At 22.0% G+C, this 20,919-nt stretch overlaps 4 protein-coding genes across 4 annotated transcripts; 1 reads left to right on the top strand and 3 right to left on the bottom strand. All coding sequences in view use genetic code 6, as the record gives it.

Annotated features, from left to right (window-relative positions):
• Window positions 1-30: 30 nt before the first annotated feature.
• On the top strand, window positions 31-2,575 carry TTHERM_00912280 (kinase domain protein; the record flags this gene model as incomplete). The annotated part of the gene is made up of 12 exons (XM_001020197.2): window positions 31-69; window positions 121-170; window positions 251-340; window positions 577-666; window positions 720-809; window positions 990-1,079; window positions 1,164-1,259; window positions 1,589-1,678; window positions 1,759-1,848; window positions 1,959-2,048; window positions 2,142-2,231; window positions 2,485-2,575. 12 exons carry the CDS (start codon window positions 31-33, stop codon window positions 2,573-2,575), a joined length of 996 nt encoding a protein of 331 aa, XP_001020197.2.
• Window positions 2,576-3,289: 714 nt separating this feature from the next.
• Window positions 3,290-8,110, bottom strand: TTHERM_00912270 (ABC transporter family protein; the record flags this gene model as incomplete). The annotated part of the gene is made up of 13 exons (XM_001020196.2): window positions 3,290-3,631; window positions 3,683-4,217; window positions 4,271-4,419; window positions 4,478-4,701; window positions 4,854-5,336; window positions 5,389-5,912; window positions 6,034-6,309; window positions 6,365-6,882; window positions 6,952-7,239; window positions 7,288-7,422; window positions 7,473-7,675; window positions 7,735-7,897; window positions 7,949-8,110. The coding sequence occupies 13 exons, from the start codon at window positions 8,108-8,110 to the stop codon at window positions 3,290-3,292; spliced, it is 4,002 nt and encodes a 1,333-aa protein (XP_001020196.2).
• Window positions 8,111-8,852: 742 nt separating this feature from the next.
• TTHERM_00912260 (ABC transporter C family protein) lies at window positions 8,853-14,130 on the bottom strand (the record flags this gene model as incomplete). The annotated part of the gene is made up of 13 exons (XM_001020195.2): window positions 8,853-9,194; window positions 9,245-9,809; window positions 9,877-10,007; window positions 10,067-10,290; window positions 10,739-11,221; window positions 11,293-11,813; window positions 12,029-12,304; window positions 12,359-12,873; window positions 12,932-13,219; window positions 13,296-13,430; window positions 13,489-13,691; window positions 13,750-13,912; window positions 13,969-14,130. 13 exons carry the CDS (start codon window positions 14,128-14,130, stop codon window positions 8,853-8,855), a joined length of 4,008 nt encoding a protein of 1,335 aa, XP_001020195.2.
• A 1,813-nt stretch (window positions 14,131-15,943) lies between these two features.
• TTHERM_00912250 (ABC transporter family protein) lies at window positions 15,944-20,680 on the bottom strand (the record flags this gene model as incomplete). Its single annotated transcript, XM_001020194.2, has 13 exons — window positions 15,944-16,285; window positions 16,367-16,913; window positions 16,972-17,120; window positions 17,173-17,396; window positions 17,460-17,942; window positions 18,003-18,511; window positions 18,577-18,852; window positions 18,906-19,426; window positions 19,479-19,766; window positions 19,870-20,004; window positions 20,060-20,259; window positions 20,312-20,474; window positions 20,531-20,680. 13 exons carry the CDS (start codon window positions 20,678-20,680, stop codon window positions 15,944-15,946), a joined length of 3,987 nt encoding a protein of 1,328 aa, XP_001020194.2.
• Between the last annotated feature and the right edge of the window lie 239 nt (window positions 20,681-20,919).

Genomic DNA, 20,919 nt, shown 5'->3' with positions numbered 1-20,919 from the left:
ATTTAAAGAAGATTTAATAAAAAAAATAAAATGATATCTAAAGCTATAACATTTAAACAATTATAAGAAGTATGTAAATTTTTATATATAATATAAAATATTTTTATTTTTAAATAAAAGTTTGTAGACTCAAACGATTAAATTGATACCTAGCTAGAACTAAAATTAGAGTAATTACTATTTCAAAAAATACTTTAGATTAAAAAAAAAATATAGCAAATTTTAGCTGACTTATAAGATTTTAAAAAAGAAATTAGAAACTAGATGATGCATGTATATAAACGCTATGTAATAAATTGTATTACCTTACAAATTTAACTAGATTAAGTCTAAATTTAAGGTATAGTTATTATTTTAATAGATTTTTTTAATTAAATTTATACAATCAATTAATAAAATCAAAATTTGATAGTCAATACAAAACAAATTATAAAAATATTCCTTCTATAAATTTCATTTATTTACTTTCTATTTAAATAATTGTTAACCTTAATAATTTTAATTACAAAAGAATGCAATAAATTTCTTGTTTATTTTATTTATAATAAATATTTAAATATTCATTAAATTAAAAAGGGATAATAAGATTGGTAAAAAAGGATCATCTGTTTTGGGTGTAACATTAAAAAATTTGAAAAATCTTGAATTTCTTTCTCTAATACTCTAGTAAATAAAATAAAATTCAATTTTAATTATAAATATAAATTTTTTAATATAAGATAAAATGAAATAAATGATTAAGGAATATCAGATATAGCTACTGGAATAAAAAACTGCAAAAAACTTTCAGTTTTAGACTTAGATCTAAAGTATTTAATAAATTTAAATTATTTGGAAAAAATAATATGTGAGTATTAAAATTGAAATTAAAATTTGCTATAAAAATTAAAAAATATATCTTTTTTTCACAATTTTAATAAATGCTGAGCATAAAATCTATTAGCAGTTATTAGAGCTTTATTTTTTAATATTTTTTGATAAATAATTAGAGCAAACTATGTAAATCAAAAAGGCGCTACTGCTTTAGGTACTAAAATAGGTAGTTGCCCAAATCTCTAGAGTTTGAAATTAAATCTTTCGTACTTCTTTTAATTATTCTATTCTATTTTTAGACTATTAATATTGATCACCTTATTTTTTAATTAATTTTTTATTTAAAACAGATGGAATAATATCTCACTTAAAGGCGGAAAGGATTTGCTAGCTGGGCTTGGAAAAAATGCTTCACTTAAAAAGTTAATATTTGATTATTCTTAAAAGTAATATGTTTTTTAATATAAAAAATTTAATAAATGAATTTTTAGCAAGTTTTTATTAATATTTATTTTTTAAATATTAATTACAATAAAAATTAAAAAATAGATCATTAAAATGTTGATCTTATTAAAATTGATTATTTATTTATTTTTGTTTGTTTAAAAATTTTATTTTCTATTTCTTTAAAAAAAATAATCCTTTTATTAATTACAAAGTAAAATACAATATATATATAAATATATTTTATTTTATTAACTTATTTAGATTGAATTAATTTGAAGATTAAAATTATGTCATAAAATAATTATTTATATTTTCTTTTATTTAAAAGGGGAATTTAATAATATGGTTCTGATGTAACTGGAATAGGTTAAGGATTAAGTTCATGTATTAATCTTATAACCTTCTAACTTAATCTTCCGTAAAATTATATAGATCAATTATATGATTTTATCTTTTTTAAAAACACCTTTCAACAGTTAAAAAAATTTTAAATAACAGACTTAATAACATTTCTGATTATCATGCAATAAACTTAGGTCTAGGATTGAGTTAATGTATAAATTTAGAAAAATTGATCATTAAATTATAGTAATTAATATAAAAAATTATTGATATTAATCAGATATTTTTGTTTAGTTTAGAAATCTTTTAAAGATTTTTTTACTACAATTTAATTAAAATATTTTTTAATTTTAAAGCTAAAATCAAATAAAGGGGTAAGGAATGAATGATCTAGTTAAAGGAATAGCAAAGTGTACATAACTCAAAGATCTTTAACTATATATGAGGTATTAAAGTTGTTTTTTAATTCAACCTAGAACTTTAGTTTTAATTAAAATTTTTTTTTTCTTATTTTTAATAGTAAAATATTTTATTAATAGTTTTAATAGTATTGGTGAATTAGGAGTAGATGGTTTAGTTAATGAATTGAGTGCTTTTAAATTTTTATTAAATTTGAAGCTTGATTTTATGTAAAAAAATAAAATTTTATTTCATTTAGATTTTCAAATTAAACTATTTTCTACATCAAATAAAAAAAATAAGTTACTTTTAAAACTTCAATAACAAAATAAATCCAAAAGTGAAAAAATTTAAAAAAATTAATTATCTTCAACTAATAAAGTAATATTAATTAAATCTTTAAGAATTAATTAACTTTCAACTTTTATGGATTCTGTTAATTTTTATTAATCATATAAACAGTATATTTTTTTTAAATAAAAGAATGAATGGCATTAATCATGTAAGTAAAGCTAAATTAAAAAGTAAAATCTATAAAATGTAAAGATTGGTCTCATCATAGATATGTTGTTGATTCATCTATTATTGAGTATATACCTGAATATAAAAAATTTAAATAATCTAAATAATTTAATAATGTTATTTACATTTAGTTTTATTCTTTTACAAATGAAACAACATAATTAAACAATCTGTTGTTACATCTATATTATTTATTTTGATCAATCCTTTTGAATAAATACAAAACATGCTTACAATTAAAATAATTTATATACTTGAAAGAACATCATTATTTTCTTAATAATTAGAAAAGATATATTCAAAATCATTTAATAATTAAAATTAAAATTTTGAAATATCATTTATAAATATAACCAAATTAATGTATTATTAAATTCCATTATTTATAATAAGTCTATATATAAATTATTTAAATTCTTTTATTAGTTAAAAAGAGTTTATTTTAAATTTAATTTACTATTTTACTAATCAAGCAAGATGGTAAAACCATCAATTTTTATTTCTTTTTAAAAATTCTTAAAAATTAAAAAAAAAATCTATTTCTAAAGAATACACTAATATATACTAAATTATTTAATGATTTAAATAATAGTAGTATACTATCAATTATAGCCTTAATGTTAATTTAATGGGAAAGTCAAAAAAAATAGTAAAATTAAATATTTTTCTGAAAGAATATTAACAAGTATGTATTAACATAAATTATATGAACTATATTATTTATCTATTTATTATTATAAAATATTATTTATTACTTACAATTAATTCAATTTATTGATTTTTCGTTAATCATATTAACGATTCCTGAAAAAAGGGAATGCTTGTCTTAAAGTAGAATTTAAGGGTTGTTAAATTCTTGCACTTTTCCGTGATCTAGTACTAAGATTTTATCGCAATCCATAATAGTTTTTATTTTATGAGCAATTGTAATCATCATGCATTCTTTGAAATATTCATTTAAAATTTTGGTTATATGATCTTCCATATGCAAATCTATATGACTAGTAGGCTCATCTACAATGATAATTTTCGATTTTTTGAGGATAATTCTTCCAATGCTGATTAATTGTTTTTCTCCTTCAGATAGATTATCACCAAGTAAAGTTATCTAAATTAATTAAAAAATTTGATAAAAATATATATAATTTTATATTTATACCTATGTGTCTAGTCCTTTTTAAAAAGAATAGCAATTAGAAAAACCACAGCTTTCATATACCCTATTTATTTCTTCTATAGAGTATGTTCCATAAGGATCAAGATTCTGTTTAAGACTTCCTTCAAAAATATAAGGTTCTTAGCTAACAACACTTATAGTATCCCTAAGTTCTTTTAGTGAGTAATTCTAAATAGGTTTTCCATTTATTAAAAGATTTCCTTAAACTAAGTCTATAATTTTTGTTAGAGCAAGAGTTATTGATGTTTTTCCTGCACCAGTTCTTCCAACAACTCCTATTTTTTAACTACCTTAAAAAGTAAGATCAATATTGACTAAACAGTTTGGAAGATTTTCTCTATATTAAAATGATGCATTTTCAAAAACAATTGATTGTTAATAATTCAGCTACTACCTAGAAGCATAGCTTGCTTATTCAATATCATCATTTAATTGATAAATACTTGAATTGTTTAATTAAATATTTTTTTTATCATGATTTTCTTCTTCAGTCTCATAGTTTTCCAAAAGAACATTCCTATGAAATATAATCAATAATTTACTAAAAATTAAAAGAAAATATAAATTTACTATTTTAGTCTAAAGCATCTTTCAAAGTTTACTAAATGGGTTTCGTAAGAAATGTAGAAATTGGAAAATTAAATAAAAGTACTGCATAACGTTGATATTTATGATACAACTATAAAGCAAGAGTTGGCATCCATGTTCATGTCAAAATACTGTATTTACAAATATGATAATTATATTAAAATCAGAAAATTATAATTTATTTATTACAACTAAAAATGAGGCAGATAACAAAGGTATGACACACAGTACTGCAGTAATTTACTCATACCAGTTTTAAATACCATTTAAAGCCACTTGATTTCTTAAATCAACATCAACATAATCTTTATAATTATCTTTTATATTAGCATACTTCACACAATTACGTAGATAGAAAATACCTCTAATTATTTCAGAAAAGTACTATAAAATTGGACTTTTTGATGTGGCCTCTATTTTTAAAATTTATTTTTAAGAAATTTGATTTTGGTATTGGTAAAATCTATTCAAAAATTTGTTTCTTAAATCAATTTATTTTTAGTTATCAATATTTGAAATCCATAAATACAATTTTATTGAAATAAAACTAAAAGTTAAAATTTACCTATTCTAGTGACTTATCTTTTAGCTGTTACAAAGTAGTAAGTAAGGAGAGCAGAAATAAAAAGATATACTATACAAATCGAAATGGTTTTTATATTGCACAAGGTCATTGTGGTTATTGTACAAACAACAATTGTTCCAACTAAGCTAATAAATGTTTAAATATCTTTAGAAATCAGCATGTCTATTTCATAAATATCTTTAGAAAGTCTATTCATTAGACGTCCAGTTGTGATTAAGTTATAAAATTTAGTGAATGAAGCTCTAAGGAGTGAAAAAACTATTGAGTTGTGCAAGTATCTAGAAAGAGAAACCATCCTAAAAACTATGAATATTTCGTAAATAAAGATAGAAGTAATTTTGACTGCATTATAAAGACAATAGAGCATCATAATTTTAAATTGTTATTCCTATGTAGAATCACTTTTAACTTCTTGCACAATAATTTAAGAATAATAGCTAATTAATATATAACCGGCTATCACTATAATTAATAAAAAACATATTTATTTTATAATTTAATTAATTTATTTTACATATTAAAATTCCAAAAATAAAAAAGAATCCTCCAAGATTTTTAATAAATTCAACAAAAACTTCTAATTTAAAATAGCCTTAAGAAATATCCTCAGTTTAAATAAGTTTTTTTGTGTGATTTTAGCTTTATATTTAGAAATTTTTTAGCTTTTTGGAACTTTGTAGAATATTGACTGACTACCTCCTTTCTTACTCAATCTCTTTTTTTTCTTCTTCCCCATCATAAATTTTATTTTATTCTTAAGCAATAATTTTCCTTATTTGATTATACGTTCCTTCTTGAGTGATCTCTCCCTCTTTAACTAAAAAAATTCTATCTGCTTATTCCATTCCAACCAAATTATTTGTAAAGACTAGTCTTGTTTTATCTTTTAGTATTCCTCTTATGCATTCTTTTGAAATAAAACTTGCCACTCCAATATCAAGAGCACACAGAGGGTCATCCAAAATATAAATATCAGCTTCTCTATAAATTGATCTGGCTAAATTTACCCTTTTCCTTTGACCACCAGATAAAGTTTCTCTTTAAAATCATATAAACATTTTTTAATTTTATTCTTATAATTTTAAGTAAATAAAAAAGGAAAAATGAAATTAAAAAAAGAAAAATGAAATTGAAAAAGGAAAAATTCAGTAAGTATTACCCCTTTTCTCCAATATTTGTTGAATCTCCATCGACAAAGTAAGAAATATCTTCATCTAGACAGCTGACTTTTAGAACTTATTCATATCTACTTTAATCGTATTGTTATCCAAATAAAATGTTTTCTTTAACAGTGTCTTAAATTACCCAGGGTTCTTATGTGCAGAGACTGATAGAGCCATTTATTTTTACCATTTTCTAAAATGATTCTTATCCTCCATAAACTTCCATCTCTCCAAGCATTGCTTACAAAACAGAGCTCTTACCACTGCCCAAGCTAAAAAATTAATAATACAATAAATTTAATTTACATAAAGTTTAGAATAAATTACTCTCCATAAAATACAAAAAACACTCCTTTCTTAATTTTCAAATTTAAATTTCTAATTTAAAAGGTATTTTCTTCAACAGATGATAAAGATAATCTCTCTCTTTTAGAAAGCTTTACAGAACTTTAAATTTTGTCAACATCAATTTAATTTTTCCAAGTAAACTATCCATTATTTATTTCTATAGAGAAATCATCGCTTGAGATATTCTCATTATTATCAGAGTCTGAAATTTAATACTAATACACAAAAGATTCACTCAAATAATTATCAACTCTCTTCATGGAGTTGAAACCAACTACAATACCTTGTATCTAAGAAGGAACAAACACTAAATATGCCAAGAGAATCTAGTAAGTATTATTAATCATAATTAGTTACCCAAGAGAGTTTATACCAAATAAAAATGTGATGAGCAAAATTGTTATGACAGAGGATATGTTTGAAGTAAAAGAATTTATGCTTACAAGAAAATTTTAAATTCTGATTTGTTTTAATTCTTTTTCTCTTTTTTATTGAATCTTAAAAATTATTAAAATAATAAATAACTTTTTTTTAACAAAAAAAATAAAATAATTTTAAATAATTACTCTCTAATCAAAAAAGGTTTCTAAGCTATTGTATTTGATAGTTTTTATTCCCCTCATCATCTCTTCAAGAGATCTCATTCTAAGATCTTTTAAGTGCATGAATTTCTTTTGAACGGAACCATAAAACTTGCCTAATATCAGACACAACACAAATGTTACAAAACAACAAAGAGACATCACTAAAACTACAATAAACTCTTTTATTTAATCATAGCACAAATAGATTGAAAATCCAATAAAAGGAAAGACTAGTGCAAATTAAAATAAACTCTGAATGTATTACACAATCTATAATTAAAAAAAACTAAGTTTTAAAGTAAAAAATATATTTATTACCTGCAATATATCAACTTGGACCATATTCAATATATCTCCTATCTTATAAAATTAATTTCTTTGCATAGGAAAGCAATATGTTTTTTAGAATATCTTCATGCTTATTGCCCCAGTGATTCTGACAGAAAGTAAACTCTAAGATTAAAAATAGTAATTAATACAATATAACTAAGTTTAAAATGTACATAGTAAAAGTTAAAGTTTGATTTAGAGATAGATTAGAGAACACTAACTCCAATAAAGTACAAAACAGGATATAATATTAAAAGGAAAGACTCTCCACGTTATGGACTGATAAAACTTTCAAGTAATTTTTAAAAAACTAGATTTAAAAGTATATAACTTGACTAGTTGATGAAGTAAAGGATAATACAAATAGCAATTTCCTCTTTTTTATTTAAAAAAATGATTATTTTTACTTTGAATTTTAATAAAATTAATTTTTACTTTTATAAATTCTGAAAAAAGTAGCTCTCATTTTATTTTTAATTTTTTCATCTTTCAAAATATCTTCATAAGCCTTGTCAAATTTTTCAAAGTTATACTGGCTTTTATCTTTTGTTTATAATTAGTAGATATCATCTTGATTTAATGCTTTTTTATGCGATTTCTTTTGAGATAAAAAGTTTATTTAATCCAGCTTTAAAAAAATATATTTTACAATTAGCAGTCGATTAACCCATAGGAAAAACACTCTTGAAAATATATTTATATTTTCTAGAGGGCTATTCAGCATTTCCTTAGGATTTTCATCTTTTTAGCTGATAAGTTTCTCATTTATTTCTTTAAATTGATTTTCGATGTCGTTTATTCTATTACTCATAAAGTAATTGTTTTTTTTATTTTTATTGATATAATTAATTTTTATTACAAAATTAATCATATCTACTTATATTCAGGATAATTATTTATTTTTCTGATATTTGCATTATATAATTAGATTATCAAGCATCAAAAAAAATTTGTTTTATTGATCAGGTATATATTGTTTTCTGACTAATTTCAAACACTTTTGAATGGAGATCTCCTTTTGTTATTTTTTGTAAATATTAATAATTCTGATAAATTCTTAATTAAAGTGATACTTTTGTATATTAAAGATAAAGATAATGCAAAATAGATTAATTGCTGAATTTATTTTTTCCCATAAAGTTTCTAAATAATTATTAATCGATCTTTATTTCAAACTATTATCATAAATAGGGTTAAGAATTTTATTAAATGTGATATGAGTAATCCCTAATTTAATTTTTAAATATTTTTAGCATATAACCCAAAAAAAATAGTTTATTATTGCCCTCTACAATTAAAAAGTAGTAAAATTTGAGATTTTAAAATTTAAAAACAATAAAATAATTAATTTAATAAGTTTAGTAAAATAATTTACAATATTGTTATGCAAATAAAATAAATAAATAAAAATAAAACTATAAAATGAAATTAAAAAAATTAAGAGAAGATGAAATTTAATAAAAGTGATTTTACGAATATGAAATTTCAATAATATAGAAATATAATAAAAATAAAGAGATATGATTATTTAACTCCTTTTTTTAATAAATAAATCAATTAATTGTATTATTCTTTATCATATTTAATATTCCAGAAAAATGTGAATTTTTATTTTATAAAAGAGTGTTTGGGTTATCAAATTCCTGTACTTCACCATGATCTAACACAAGTATCTTGTCACTGCCCATTATAGTTTTTATTTTGTGTGCAATAGTGATCATCAAACAATTTTTGAAGTTCTCATTCAAAATTCTTGTTACATGTTCTTCCATTTATACATCTATATGGCTAGTTGGTTCATCAACTATAATTATTTCTGACTTTTTGAGTATAATTCTACCTATGCTGATTAATTATTTCTCACCTTCTGATAAATTATCACCTAACTAACTTATCTTTATTTTTAAAATTATAATTTAGAAACATTCTTTTAAAAATAATTTACTTCTGTATCTAATCCTTTTTGAAAAGAATAGCAGTTACTGAATCCACACTAGTTGTATGTTTAAAGAATTTCATTGTCTGAGTACTGCCTATATGGATCTAAATTTAGCTTGAGACTACCTTCAAAAATATATGGCTCTTAGCTAACAACACTAATAGTTTCTCTGAGTTGTTTAAGACTATAAGTCTAAATGCTCTTTCCATTAATTAAAACATCGCCTTAAACTAAGTCTATTATTTTTGTTAAAGCTAAAGTAATAGATGTTTTTCCTGCTCCTGTTCTTCCAACAATCCCTATTTTCTCATTTCTCATAAACTTAATATTAATGTTTTTCAAGCATGCAGGAATATCTTTTCTATATTAGAATGAGGCATTCTTAAAAATAATAGATTGTCGATAATCTACATTTGCACTTTGAGGTTTACAATCAGATATCGAATCAAAGTTTTGGTCAAGGAGAGGTGGAGCTTCTTCTTCTACTTCAAAAATAATTTAAGAAGAAGATTTTATTTATTAATTTGTATCTAGAGCAGCTTAGTCTTCATAGTTTTCAGAAATGATATTCCTTTTATTTAATTAAATTTTAAAACTTATATCAAATCAAAAAATGTTACTATTTTAATTTTAGACACCTCTCAAAGTTAACAAAATGAGTCTCAAATGAAATCCATCCTTAAGAGAAGATAATAAATCCAACTGACAAGTTAGTAACTTAAACTGCAATCATGATAGCTGTATTTGGAGAAACATCAGTTTCATAGTACTTTTGTTTGAATAAAAATTTTTAAGCTGATGAATAACTTTTAAAAAAGAATTGATTACAACAATTATTAAAGTTACTAGAATTGGAAACATAAATAAAAAGTTAGAAATGCATTCAAACCAATACTAAACACCATTAAGAGCAATTTGGTTCCTTAAATCAATATCAACATATTCCTAAAATTTGTTTTTTATATTTTGGTATTCAACACAGTTACGGACATACTATAACCCCCTTATTATTTCTGAAAAGTATTGCAGAATTGGACTTTTAGATGTAGCCTCTTTTAATTAAAGGTAAAATATTTTTTAATGATTAAGAAGTAGGTGACATTTTCAAATATATAGCAATATGCTAAAGAAAAATTTAGTGGTTTAAATTACACTAAAAGCTTAATTGGTATATTTTAAATAATAATTTAGGAATTATAAAAAAAAAATATTTATTGATTTAAAATTAATAATATTATTAATTTTAATTTGAAATTGAAAATAATTTACCTAATAATATGTAAATTTATTTAGCTTTTTTTTATTAATTTTTGAAGTGAAAATTTCAAAATTGGGGGCTAAATTATTTATTTATAATTAATTTATTATATTTTCTCATGAATTTGAAAAATTATTTAATAAATAATTTAAAAAATAACTTTTTAAATCAATCCTGGTAATTATCCTTAAATAATTTGAGATATTTTTAATATCAATTTAAAATAAAAAAAAATAAATTACCTATTCTAACTATCTATCTTTTGGCTGTTATAAAATAATATGCTATAAAAATGGCTAAAAATATATAAAATATTGCAATAGCCATGGTTTTTATATTACATAACATTATAACAGTTACTCCAGAAACAATTATAGTAGCAAAATTATTTAATACAGTAGCAAAATCTTTAGGGATTTACATATCGATTTCATATATATCTTTTGAAAGACGATTTATAAGACGGCCAGTTGTAATTAAATTATAAAATTTAGTAAAAGAGGCTCTTAGTAACTTATACACAATAGATTTATGTAAGAGTCTTGAAAGAGATACCATTCGAAAAATAATAAATTATTCATAGAATAGTATTGAAACTAATCTAAGAGAGTCATATAAGCAATACAACATCATTATGTTATATTAAGTGTTTGAGTCTTCATCGTTTTTAACATCTAATATGACTAGTCTAGAATACATATTACTTAATATGAAACCTGCTAAAACTTTATAAATAAATATTAATTAATAACTATCTAACTAGCATAGAAACATAAAATTAAAAAAATGAATTTACGTATTAATAAAGTAGATATAAAGAAGAATCCTCCAAGATCTTGAACAAATTCTTTAAATACTTCAAATTTGATGTATCCTTACTAAATATCTTCAATTTAAATAAGCTATTTAGTATAATTGTTATTAAATATTTCTTAGTTAAGCTTTTTATGGTTTTAAAGAATAGCGTTTGACTACTCTCTTTCTTTTTCTTCCTCAATTTTATCTTACTCTTCATTGAAATCCTTATTCAAATTAGATTGTATTATTCTTTTGACATAGGCGTAATTTCCCTCATCAACTATCTCTCCATTTTTTACAACAAAAATTCTATCTGAATTGCTCATTCCAACTAGATTGTTTGTAAAAATAACTCTTGTTTTATTTTTAAGCATTCCTTCAAAGCATTCTTTAGATATCTAAGAAGCAACACCTATATCTAGGGCTGCTAAAGGATCATCCATCACGTAGATATCAGCTTATTTGTAAATAGATCTTGCTAAATTCACTCTTTTTCTCTAACCACCAGATAAAGTATCCCTTTTTAAAATGAATAATTTATAAATATTAGTAAAAAAATCGAGATCATAAATGGTAATAAATATCATAAATTATTTTAACTATTTCAATTAAAAAAAAAATCATGAAACTATAAAAAAAAATAGATATGGTATTTAACAATATTTTAAAATTAAATAATTTTATTTAATTTATTTAAGATAGTTAATTGAATTAAATTAAAAAAAATAATATACCCTTTCTCTCCTATATTAGTTTGATCTCCATCTACAAAGTAAGCAATATCTTCTTCTAAGCAGCAAACTTTTAATACTGTTTTGTATCTTAGTTGATCCTTTGATTATCCAAATAAAATATTTTCTTAGACAGTGTCTTATATTATCCAAGGTTCTTGAGTGCATAAGCTGATACTTCCATTAACTTTAACTTTGTTTTAAAAAGCTTTCTCACCTCCTTGTACTTCCATCTCACCTAAAATAGCTTATAGAATTGAACTTTTACCACTACCTAAGCTATATTTAAAAAAAATTTTTAATTTTTTATAATAATATAAATAAACTTTTTACTCTCCATAGAATACTACATATTCTCCTTTCTTAATCTTCAAGTTTAAGTTTTTAATCTTAAATGCATTTATTTGATTGTTTTAAGAGAAAGATAGTCTTTCTCTTTTATTGAGTTTCACTGAGCTTTAGATATTAGAAATGTCAATTTAGTTTTCCCAAGAAAAGTTACCATCTTTGATTTCAATAACTAATTCAGATTATTCTATATCTTCTTTTTAATAATCTATACTTTGCTGATAAATAAAAGACTCAGTAAGATAATTGTCTATTCTTTTCATAGAATTTGAACCTACCACAATACCTTGTATGGCATTAGGAATAACAGATAAATATCCCAAAACACTTCCATATGTACTATTTATCGTTAGAAACTCATTTAAAGAGGTAATTCCAAATATAATAGTTATCAAAAGAACATTCACATCAGTTGATATGTTTGATATAAAATTAGTAAAACTAACGAGTAAATTTTATAGTCTCAATTATTTGATTTCTTTTTCTCTTTTCTATTTAATCTAATTAATAAAAGAATAATTAATTATAAAGCTGAATTTTAATAAGTAAATTATTTACTCTATTATCAAAAAAGTCTTCAAGATTGTTGTATTTGATTGTTTTTATTCCTCTCATCATTTCTTCAAGAGATCTCATACGCAAATCCTTCTCATGCATAAATTTTTTTTAGATAGATCCATACCATCTACCAAAAACTAAATTAATAATAAAAGTTACAATACAAACAGCAATCATGATCAAAAGTATTAGAAAGTTCTATATCTAATCATAGCAGAGATAAAATTAGAAGATAACAAAAGGAAATACAAAAAGGAAAGTAAAGAGGTTCTATATGTAAGTTACAATCTATTAAATTTAAATTTATTATAATAAATAATATTAATAAATTTTGAAACAAGCAAGCAAAAAAATTAAATATTACTTATAAGATATCTACTTAGACCATATTTAGAATATCTCCAATCTTATAAAATTGATTTCTTTACATAGGAAATTAATAAGTTTTTTGAAATATCTTTAGACTTAGAGCTCCTGTCATTCTAACTGTAAGTTAGCTCTAATACAATATAAAATTAAATTAAAATAAAAATTTTTCATATAATTAGTTAATTTACATAGTAGAAGTTATAGTTAGATTTTATGATCGATTAAAAGATGTATACACCAGACTATAAAAAAATGCCTGGCAATAAGGGAGCAAGTGAACTTCCACGGTCTGGACTAGCGTAACTAAGAAGAATCATCTTAACAGATAAAGTGTTCAAAATCTAGCTCATTAAACTAAAAAAGTATAGTATTACTACTATAAATATTTCCTCTTTATTTTAAAAATATAAATTGTAATTTCAGGCATTAAATTAGAGGATATTAATTACTCTTAAAAATTCGGAAGAAAATTGTCTTGATTTTATTCTTCACTTTAGGATCATTCTTTACTTCTTCATAAACATGTTCAAATTTTTCAAAATTATATTGACTTTGGTCTTTTTTATACAATTAGAAGATGTCTTCCTGCGATAAAGATTATTTGTGCGATTTCTATTTTAAAATTTTTTTTAATTTAGCAATAAGCCTAATAATATTTAATATTTTACTTTAAGAAGTGGGTTTATCCAAAAGAATAATAATCTTGAGAAGATATTTATTTTTTTGAAAGGATTATTAGTATCTTCTAAATCTGTTTTCTTTTATTTTTAAATGAAAGACTGATTTAAGTTGTTTTCTTCGTCTTTAGATTTTTGATTTTGATGTGACATTTAAAACAAATTTATTTATTATTGGTTTTTTTGTTTTATATTTTGTTTTAAATTCTTATTTTTTTGTAAATTTATATTTATTATAATTATTATATTTTAAACAACCAATTTTCCTGTAATTTCAAAGCAAATAATTATTCGTTGGATATTCTTTTTTATTATTGAAAAAAAACAACCATCGCTTTTTAATTATTAACTCAAGTATGTAATCAATTTAATATAAAATATAATTTTAATTTTAAAATAATCTAAAAGTTAAAAGTCTTATTCTTATCACATATATACCATCTTTATAATTTAGTTTCTAAATTCTTTCTTTGTCCTGAATTTGAGATTATCGCCCTTCTTGACATCTTTCTTGATTTTTTTCTGATCAAAATTAATTTTGATTTAGATATTAATTAATTCTGACTAGATAGCTCATTTTTGGTTATGTTTTAAAGATATGTTTAGTAAAAATCATTCTAAAGCCTGATAAATTCTTAATTAAAATTGAAATCTTTTAATTAAAATAAATGATATCTATATAAATTACAAATAATATCTCAACTTACCTTACGTTTCCACTTTAATAAAAGATTATTATTTTTTTTTTGTGTTTTCAGCTTTTAATTATTGCTTCAAAAAAAATCATACAATAAGTAAAGAGTTTTATTGATTAGATTTGAATTTTACAATTTTCCAGAAATTTAAACTATTCAAAAATAACTGAATTACAGTTTTTAAAAATGTTGGATTTTAAACTAAAATAATGTTAAACGTCTTTTAAAATTAAGTAAATTTTAAACTTAATAAATTTAATAATAATTATTGATTCTATAATAACAAATTCTTAATTTTAATAGATATGACAATAAAGTTTATTGGTTATTTTTATTTATTATTTTAATGGAAATATCAAAACAATAGTAATTAAAATATTCAACTGCTATCATAAATATAATGTGAAGAAACTTCCAAATTATTAATCTATGTTTTTGTTATGTTTAACATTTTTTACAATCAACAATCTAATTTTTTATTACTTAAACATTTTAAATTAATTAAGTTATTGAGTCTAAATTTCTTCTATTATTTAATTCCTAATTCTGTTTATTATAATTTTATTTCAGAGTCAAATGGTTGAATTTTTTTTATCAAGAACCTTATTGTTATTTTAAAACTAAAACTTTTCATTCAATTATCAATTTAATCTTTAAATTTACCTTCTATTAAAGTATTATTTATTTCAAAATAAATAATTAATTTGAAAAATTTAATCCATTTTAATTTTTATAAATAATTCAATTTTTCATGAATTATGAACAGACTAATAAGGTAAAGTTATTAAATTTTAAAAAAGTGATTTTATTTGATGATTTTTTTAGTTTAAAAATTCTGAAAATTAAATCAAATTATGAAAATATGGTGCAATTTTTTATTATTTTAATCAAAATTTGTAAATATTTTGATGGCTCGCTATTTTTTATTTAATGTCAGAAAATGAATTATTATTTTATTCATATCTTTTATTTAATTATGTTCAGTTCTTAGTATTATTTAAATAATCGCTAATAAATTAGTGGTGATTATTTTTTGCAGAATGCTAAAGTAGTTTTATCTAGAATATAAATCAAAGCAATTTTTTTATAATATTAATTGAAAATCTATTGAAAAAACATTCATTTAATAGTTTAGTATTTAAATTATTAAAGAATGACTTTAAGATCTAAATAATATTTAGCTAAAATTAATTTTGCATAAATAAATTTATTTTTATAGTTAAACATAATTAAAATAGAATTACTTATAGAAAGAAATATGAAATAACAATTCAATTAATTTTGTGCTTTGTGATAATTTTGATTATTTCTGAAAACTAAGAGTTTTTATTTTTTAATAAATTTTAAGGAGAATCATATTCTTATATTTTTCCATGATTTAATACCAAAATTTTATCACTGCTCATAATAGTTTTAATTTTATGAGCAATAGTAATCACCAAGCAGTTTGTGAAATTTTCATAAAGAATATTAGTAATAAACTCTTCCATATTAGCATCAATATGACTAGTAGGCTCATCAACAATTAAGATTTTAGATTTTTTTAAAATGACACGAGCTATACTGATAAGCTATTTTTCACCTTCGGAAAGGTTATCACCTAATTAGCTTATCTAAAATTAAAAAGAATAAATTAAATATTCTAAACTATTAATAAATGGAAAAACAAACTGACAAATAAAAAATAAATTTACTTCAGTATTAAGACCTTTTTAAAATGAACTAAAGCTATTAAATCTACATTATTAGAAGACATTATTGATTTATTTATCTGTGTACTGATTGTAAGGATCTAAATTGAGCTTTAAAGTTCCTTCATAAATATAAGGTTCTTAGCTAACAACACTGATTATATTTCTTAATTCTTATAGTGAATAATCTTTAATAGACTTTCCATTTATTATTACATCTCCAGAAATCAAATCAATTACTTTTGTTAGAGCTAAAGTTACAGATGTTTTTCCTGCTCCAGTTCTACCAACTACGCCAATCTTTTAATTTCCTGTGAAACTTAAGTTCAAATTAGATAAACAATTTGGTAGATCTGCTCTATATTAAAAAGAAGCATTCTAAAAAATAATTGATTGCTCTTAGTTAAAGCTATGAGATAATTAAGAATTCTAATTTCCAACTTAAGAAATTTTATTTTCATTTTCTGAATTATCATTATTTTAAATAGAAATTTAGAGAGAATTTTCAATATTTCCGTTCTCATTTGAGTAATCTTCTAAGACAATGTTTCTGTTAATATTTTTATGTCATTTTTAAATAAAATAAGCAAAATCTTAATTCAATTTACTATTTCAATTTGAGGCATCTTTCATAATTAACAAGACGCGTTTCACACTCAAGCCATGTCTAAGATAATTTAATCATACTGATAGATAAATTTGATACTTATAGTGCCATTAACATAGCAGTTTAGGATGAAATTGAATTATCAAAATACTATTTTTAATTAAAAAATAAATTTAATTTATTTTAAATTAATTAATCTTACTCCTAATGCTGATGAAATTAATATAGGAAACATACTCAAAAAAGAAGCTATTGATTCAAACCAGTATTAAATTCCATTCAGAGCTATTTAATTTCTTAAGTCTACATTAACATATTATTAGAATGTATCTCTGATCAATTCTTCTTTTACACAACTACGTAAGTATGTAAGACCTCTAAGAATTTCTGAGAAATATTACAGGATAGGACTTTTTGAAGTAGCCTCTATTATGATAAATTTATTTTAATTATCTTATTGGTAAAATAATGAATTAATTAATTAATTACCTATTCTGACTATTTATCTTTTAGCAGTAAGAAAGAAGTAAGAAATTAATAGAGCAATAAAGAAATAGACAATAGCAATTGAAGCTATTTTGAATTAACATATTATAATAGTAGAAGCTCCTGAAACGACAACCATCCCAACTTAATTTATAAGTTAGTTAAAATCATAAGGTATAATTGTGTCTACTTCATAAATATCTTTAGAAAGACGATTCATTAAGCGTCCAGTTGTGATCAAATTATAAAATTTTGTAAAAGAAGCTCTCAATAAGTTAAAAACTATAGACTTATGTAAAAATCTAGATAGTGAAAGCATTCTTAAGACTACAAAAGTTTCATATATGAAGATAGATATTACTCTCAAAGTGTCAAAAAGACAATAAAGCATCATAACTTTAAATTATTTATCCTTAGGAGCATCATCATCTACATCTTGCATAATCAATTTAGTTAGTAAAAAAAAAGTTACGAGTCCTATAAACACTTTTGTAATAAAAATATCAAAATATTATTAATTATAATCTTTATAAAATCTATTATTACTTAAGAATAAAACCAAACTAAATAATAATCCTCCTAAATCTTTAGCAAATTGTTTAAAGACAAGCAATTTTATGTACCCGTGCTAGATATCTTCTGTTTGAATCATCTTTTTAGTATAGTTTTACTCTTCAAATTTTGGTTTTTAGTTGCTTTTTAAAAGAACTTTGGATTAACTTCTCTCTAACTCTTCCAGATCTTCATCATTTTCAGCTTCCTTGTTTCCCTCTTTAGCGATTATTTTTTTAATTTAGTTATAATTTCCTTCACTAACAATTTCACCATTTTTAATAAGAATAATCTTATCAGCTTTATTCATACCGACTAGATTACTAGTAAAAATAACCCTTGTTTTCCCTTTAAGCATTCCCAAAAAGCATTCTTAAGCAATAGAAGTTGCGACTCCAACATCAAGCGCACTTAAAGGGTCATCCAAAAGATAAATATCTGAATCTTTATAAATTGATCTTGCCAGATTAACCCTCTTTCTTTAACCACCTGATAGTGTATCTCTAAAAAATTATTCAAAATTAAAATACAAAATCTTGTTAAATGTAAATTAATTTAAATTTTTTACCCTTTTTCTCCAATGTTAGTTTGGTCTCCATCAACGAAGTAGGCAATGTCTTCTTCTAAGCTGCAAACTTAAAGAACTTATTTGTATCTAATAGAGTCATAGGATTATCCAAAGATTATGTTTTCTTTTACAGTGTCTTAAAGTATCCATGGATCTTGTGTGCATAAACTTATACTCCCATTTATTTAGACCATTTTTTAAAAAGAGTTTTCACCTCCCTATACTTCCATTTCTCCTAAGAGAGCCTAAAGGATAGAGCTTTTACCACTTCCCAATCTAATGATTGATTAAACAAATAAATTTAATTTAATTGTAAAAATAAATTTTACTCTCCATAGATAACTACAAATTCTCCCTACTTTACATTAAGATTTAAATTTTTTAATTAAAATACACTGCTCGATTATTTTTAAGATATAGACTCTCTTTCTCTTTTTGTTAGTTTTACAGAATTCTATATTTAGTTGATATTCAGTTAATTATTCCATGAAAAATTACCATTTTAAATAAAAATAGAGGAACCACTCTATTTAACCTAATTATTTTCCTCTGTAGTGTCAGAATTTAATTTATAGATGAAGGATTCAGTTAAATAATTATCTAATCTTTTCATAGAATTAGATCCGATGACTATTCCTTAAACTGACAAAGGAACATTTTAGACAAACTATTAGATAAGCTAAAACGAAGAAAAAATAGCTAAGAATTCACTAAATGAACTTATGCCAAAAGCAAAGGTTATTGTAAAAATTGTAAAAGTGCATGAAAAATTCTATAAAAATTCATTGCAGTTGGCTAAAATCCTTTATTTCTTTAACTGTTTTAACTCTTTTTCTCTAAGCTTTTTAATCTTTAATTTAAAATTAAAATTAAATTAATTTAATTTTGAAGAATAAATTTACTCTTTCATCAAAAAATGTTTCAAGACCATTATATTTTATAGTCTTAATACCCCTGATCATTTCTTCTAAAGATCTCATACGAAGATCCTTCTCATGCATAAATTTCTTTTGCATAGAGCCATACCATTTACCAAAGATTAATGAAAAACTAAAAGAAACCAAAACACAAGCAAAAAGTGTTAATGCAATACCAAAGTCATTTAAGGTAGCATAGCATAAGTAAAATGATAAGATAAGAAATATAAAAGAAAATATTAGTGTGAAGAGACTCTATATGTAAGAAACTATCTATAAAAGTAATTAAAAAAAAAAAAATTTTGATATTTAGTTGCTTAAAATTTGATTATTTTTTAATGCATTTTTAAATTTCTAATTGAGATGTTAATTTTACTTGAAGAATATCAACTTAGATCATGTTCAATATATCTCCAATTTTGTAGAATTAATTTCTTTGCATAGGAAATAATAATGTTTTTTAGAATATTTTCATGCTCAAAGCTCCAGTCATTCTTACTGTAAGAACGCTCTTTTCAATAAATTTTATTAATTTATGATTTATTTTTATAAAAAAGTTTATTTACATAATAAAAATTATAGTTTGACTGAATAATAGACTATGTAAAATAAACTAAAGCCATAACTGATAATCCAATAGCGAGAGGCCCAACTTTTCCTCTATCATCTGATTTAAATGCTTATAGCAATATTTAAATTGCTAGCATATTAACAACACTAGAGAGTAAATACAAAAAGTAAAGTCCTACAGAGATGAAGATCTCCTCTTTTAAGAAAGTATAATTTATAATAGTTTTATAATATAATATTTAAATTACTTTTATAAGTTCTAAAAAAAGCAGTTCTTAGCTTATTAACAACTTTTGGATCAACTTTAACATTTTCATAAATAGTGTTGAATTTATTAAAGTTAAACTCACTAGTATCTTTATCTTTTAATTTGAAGACATCTTCTTATTGTAAACTTCTTTTTTATGATATCTTTTTTGAAATATGATAAAAAATTAATTGTAATCTAATACTAAAGATATGTTTACCTTAAGCAAAGGATAAACCCAGAAAAAGAATGCTCTTGAAAATATATTCGCTTTTTCAAATGGATTTTCAGGTATGTTCACTTTCACATTATTTAAAAGCTACTATGTGAATTATTTTTCAATATCATTTTATTATTAATTATTTTTCATATCAATCGGATATCTTTTTAAGTCTGTCTTTTATTTTTTAAGTTAGAACTTTATTTTTAATTAATTATATTTATTTCTTCAATAGAAATTTCATTTTTATATGAAGCAACTAATTTAATAATTTATCATATTTGAACAGAAGTTAAAAAGATGCTTTCTGTATATTCATGTAAAATTTAAATTATTTATTTTTTAATTATCTAAAGTCTATTGTATTTGTTAATCTGAGAAATTAAGTC

Source organism: Tetrahymena thermophila, assembly GCF_000189635.1.
Source record: "Tetrahymena thermophila SB210 genomic scaffold scf_8254576, whole genome shotgun sequence".
Classification (NCBI taxonomy): domain Eukaryota; phylum Ciliophora; class Oligohymenophorea; order Hymenostomatida; family Tetrahymenidae; genus Tetrahymena; species Tetrahymena thermophila.
Note: the sequence above shows the minus strand (reverse complement) of the source record. Positions and strands in the feature narration are given on the sequence as shown.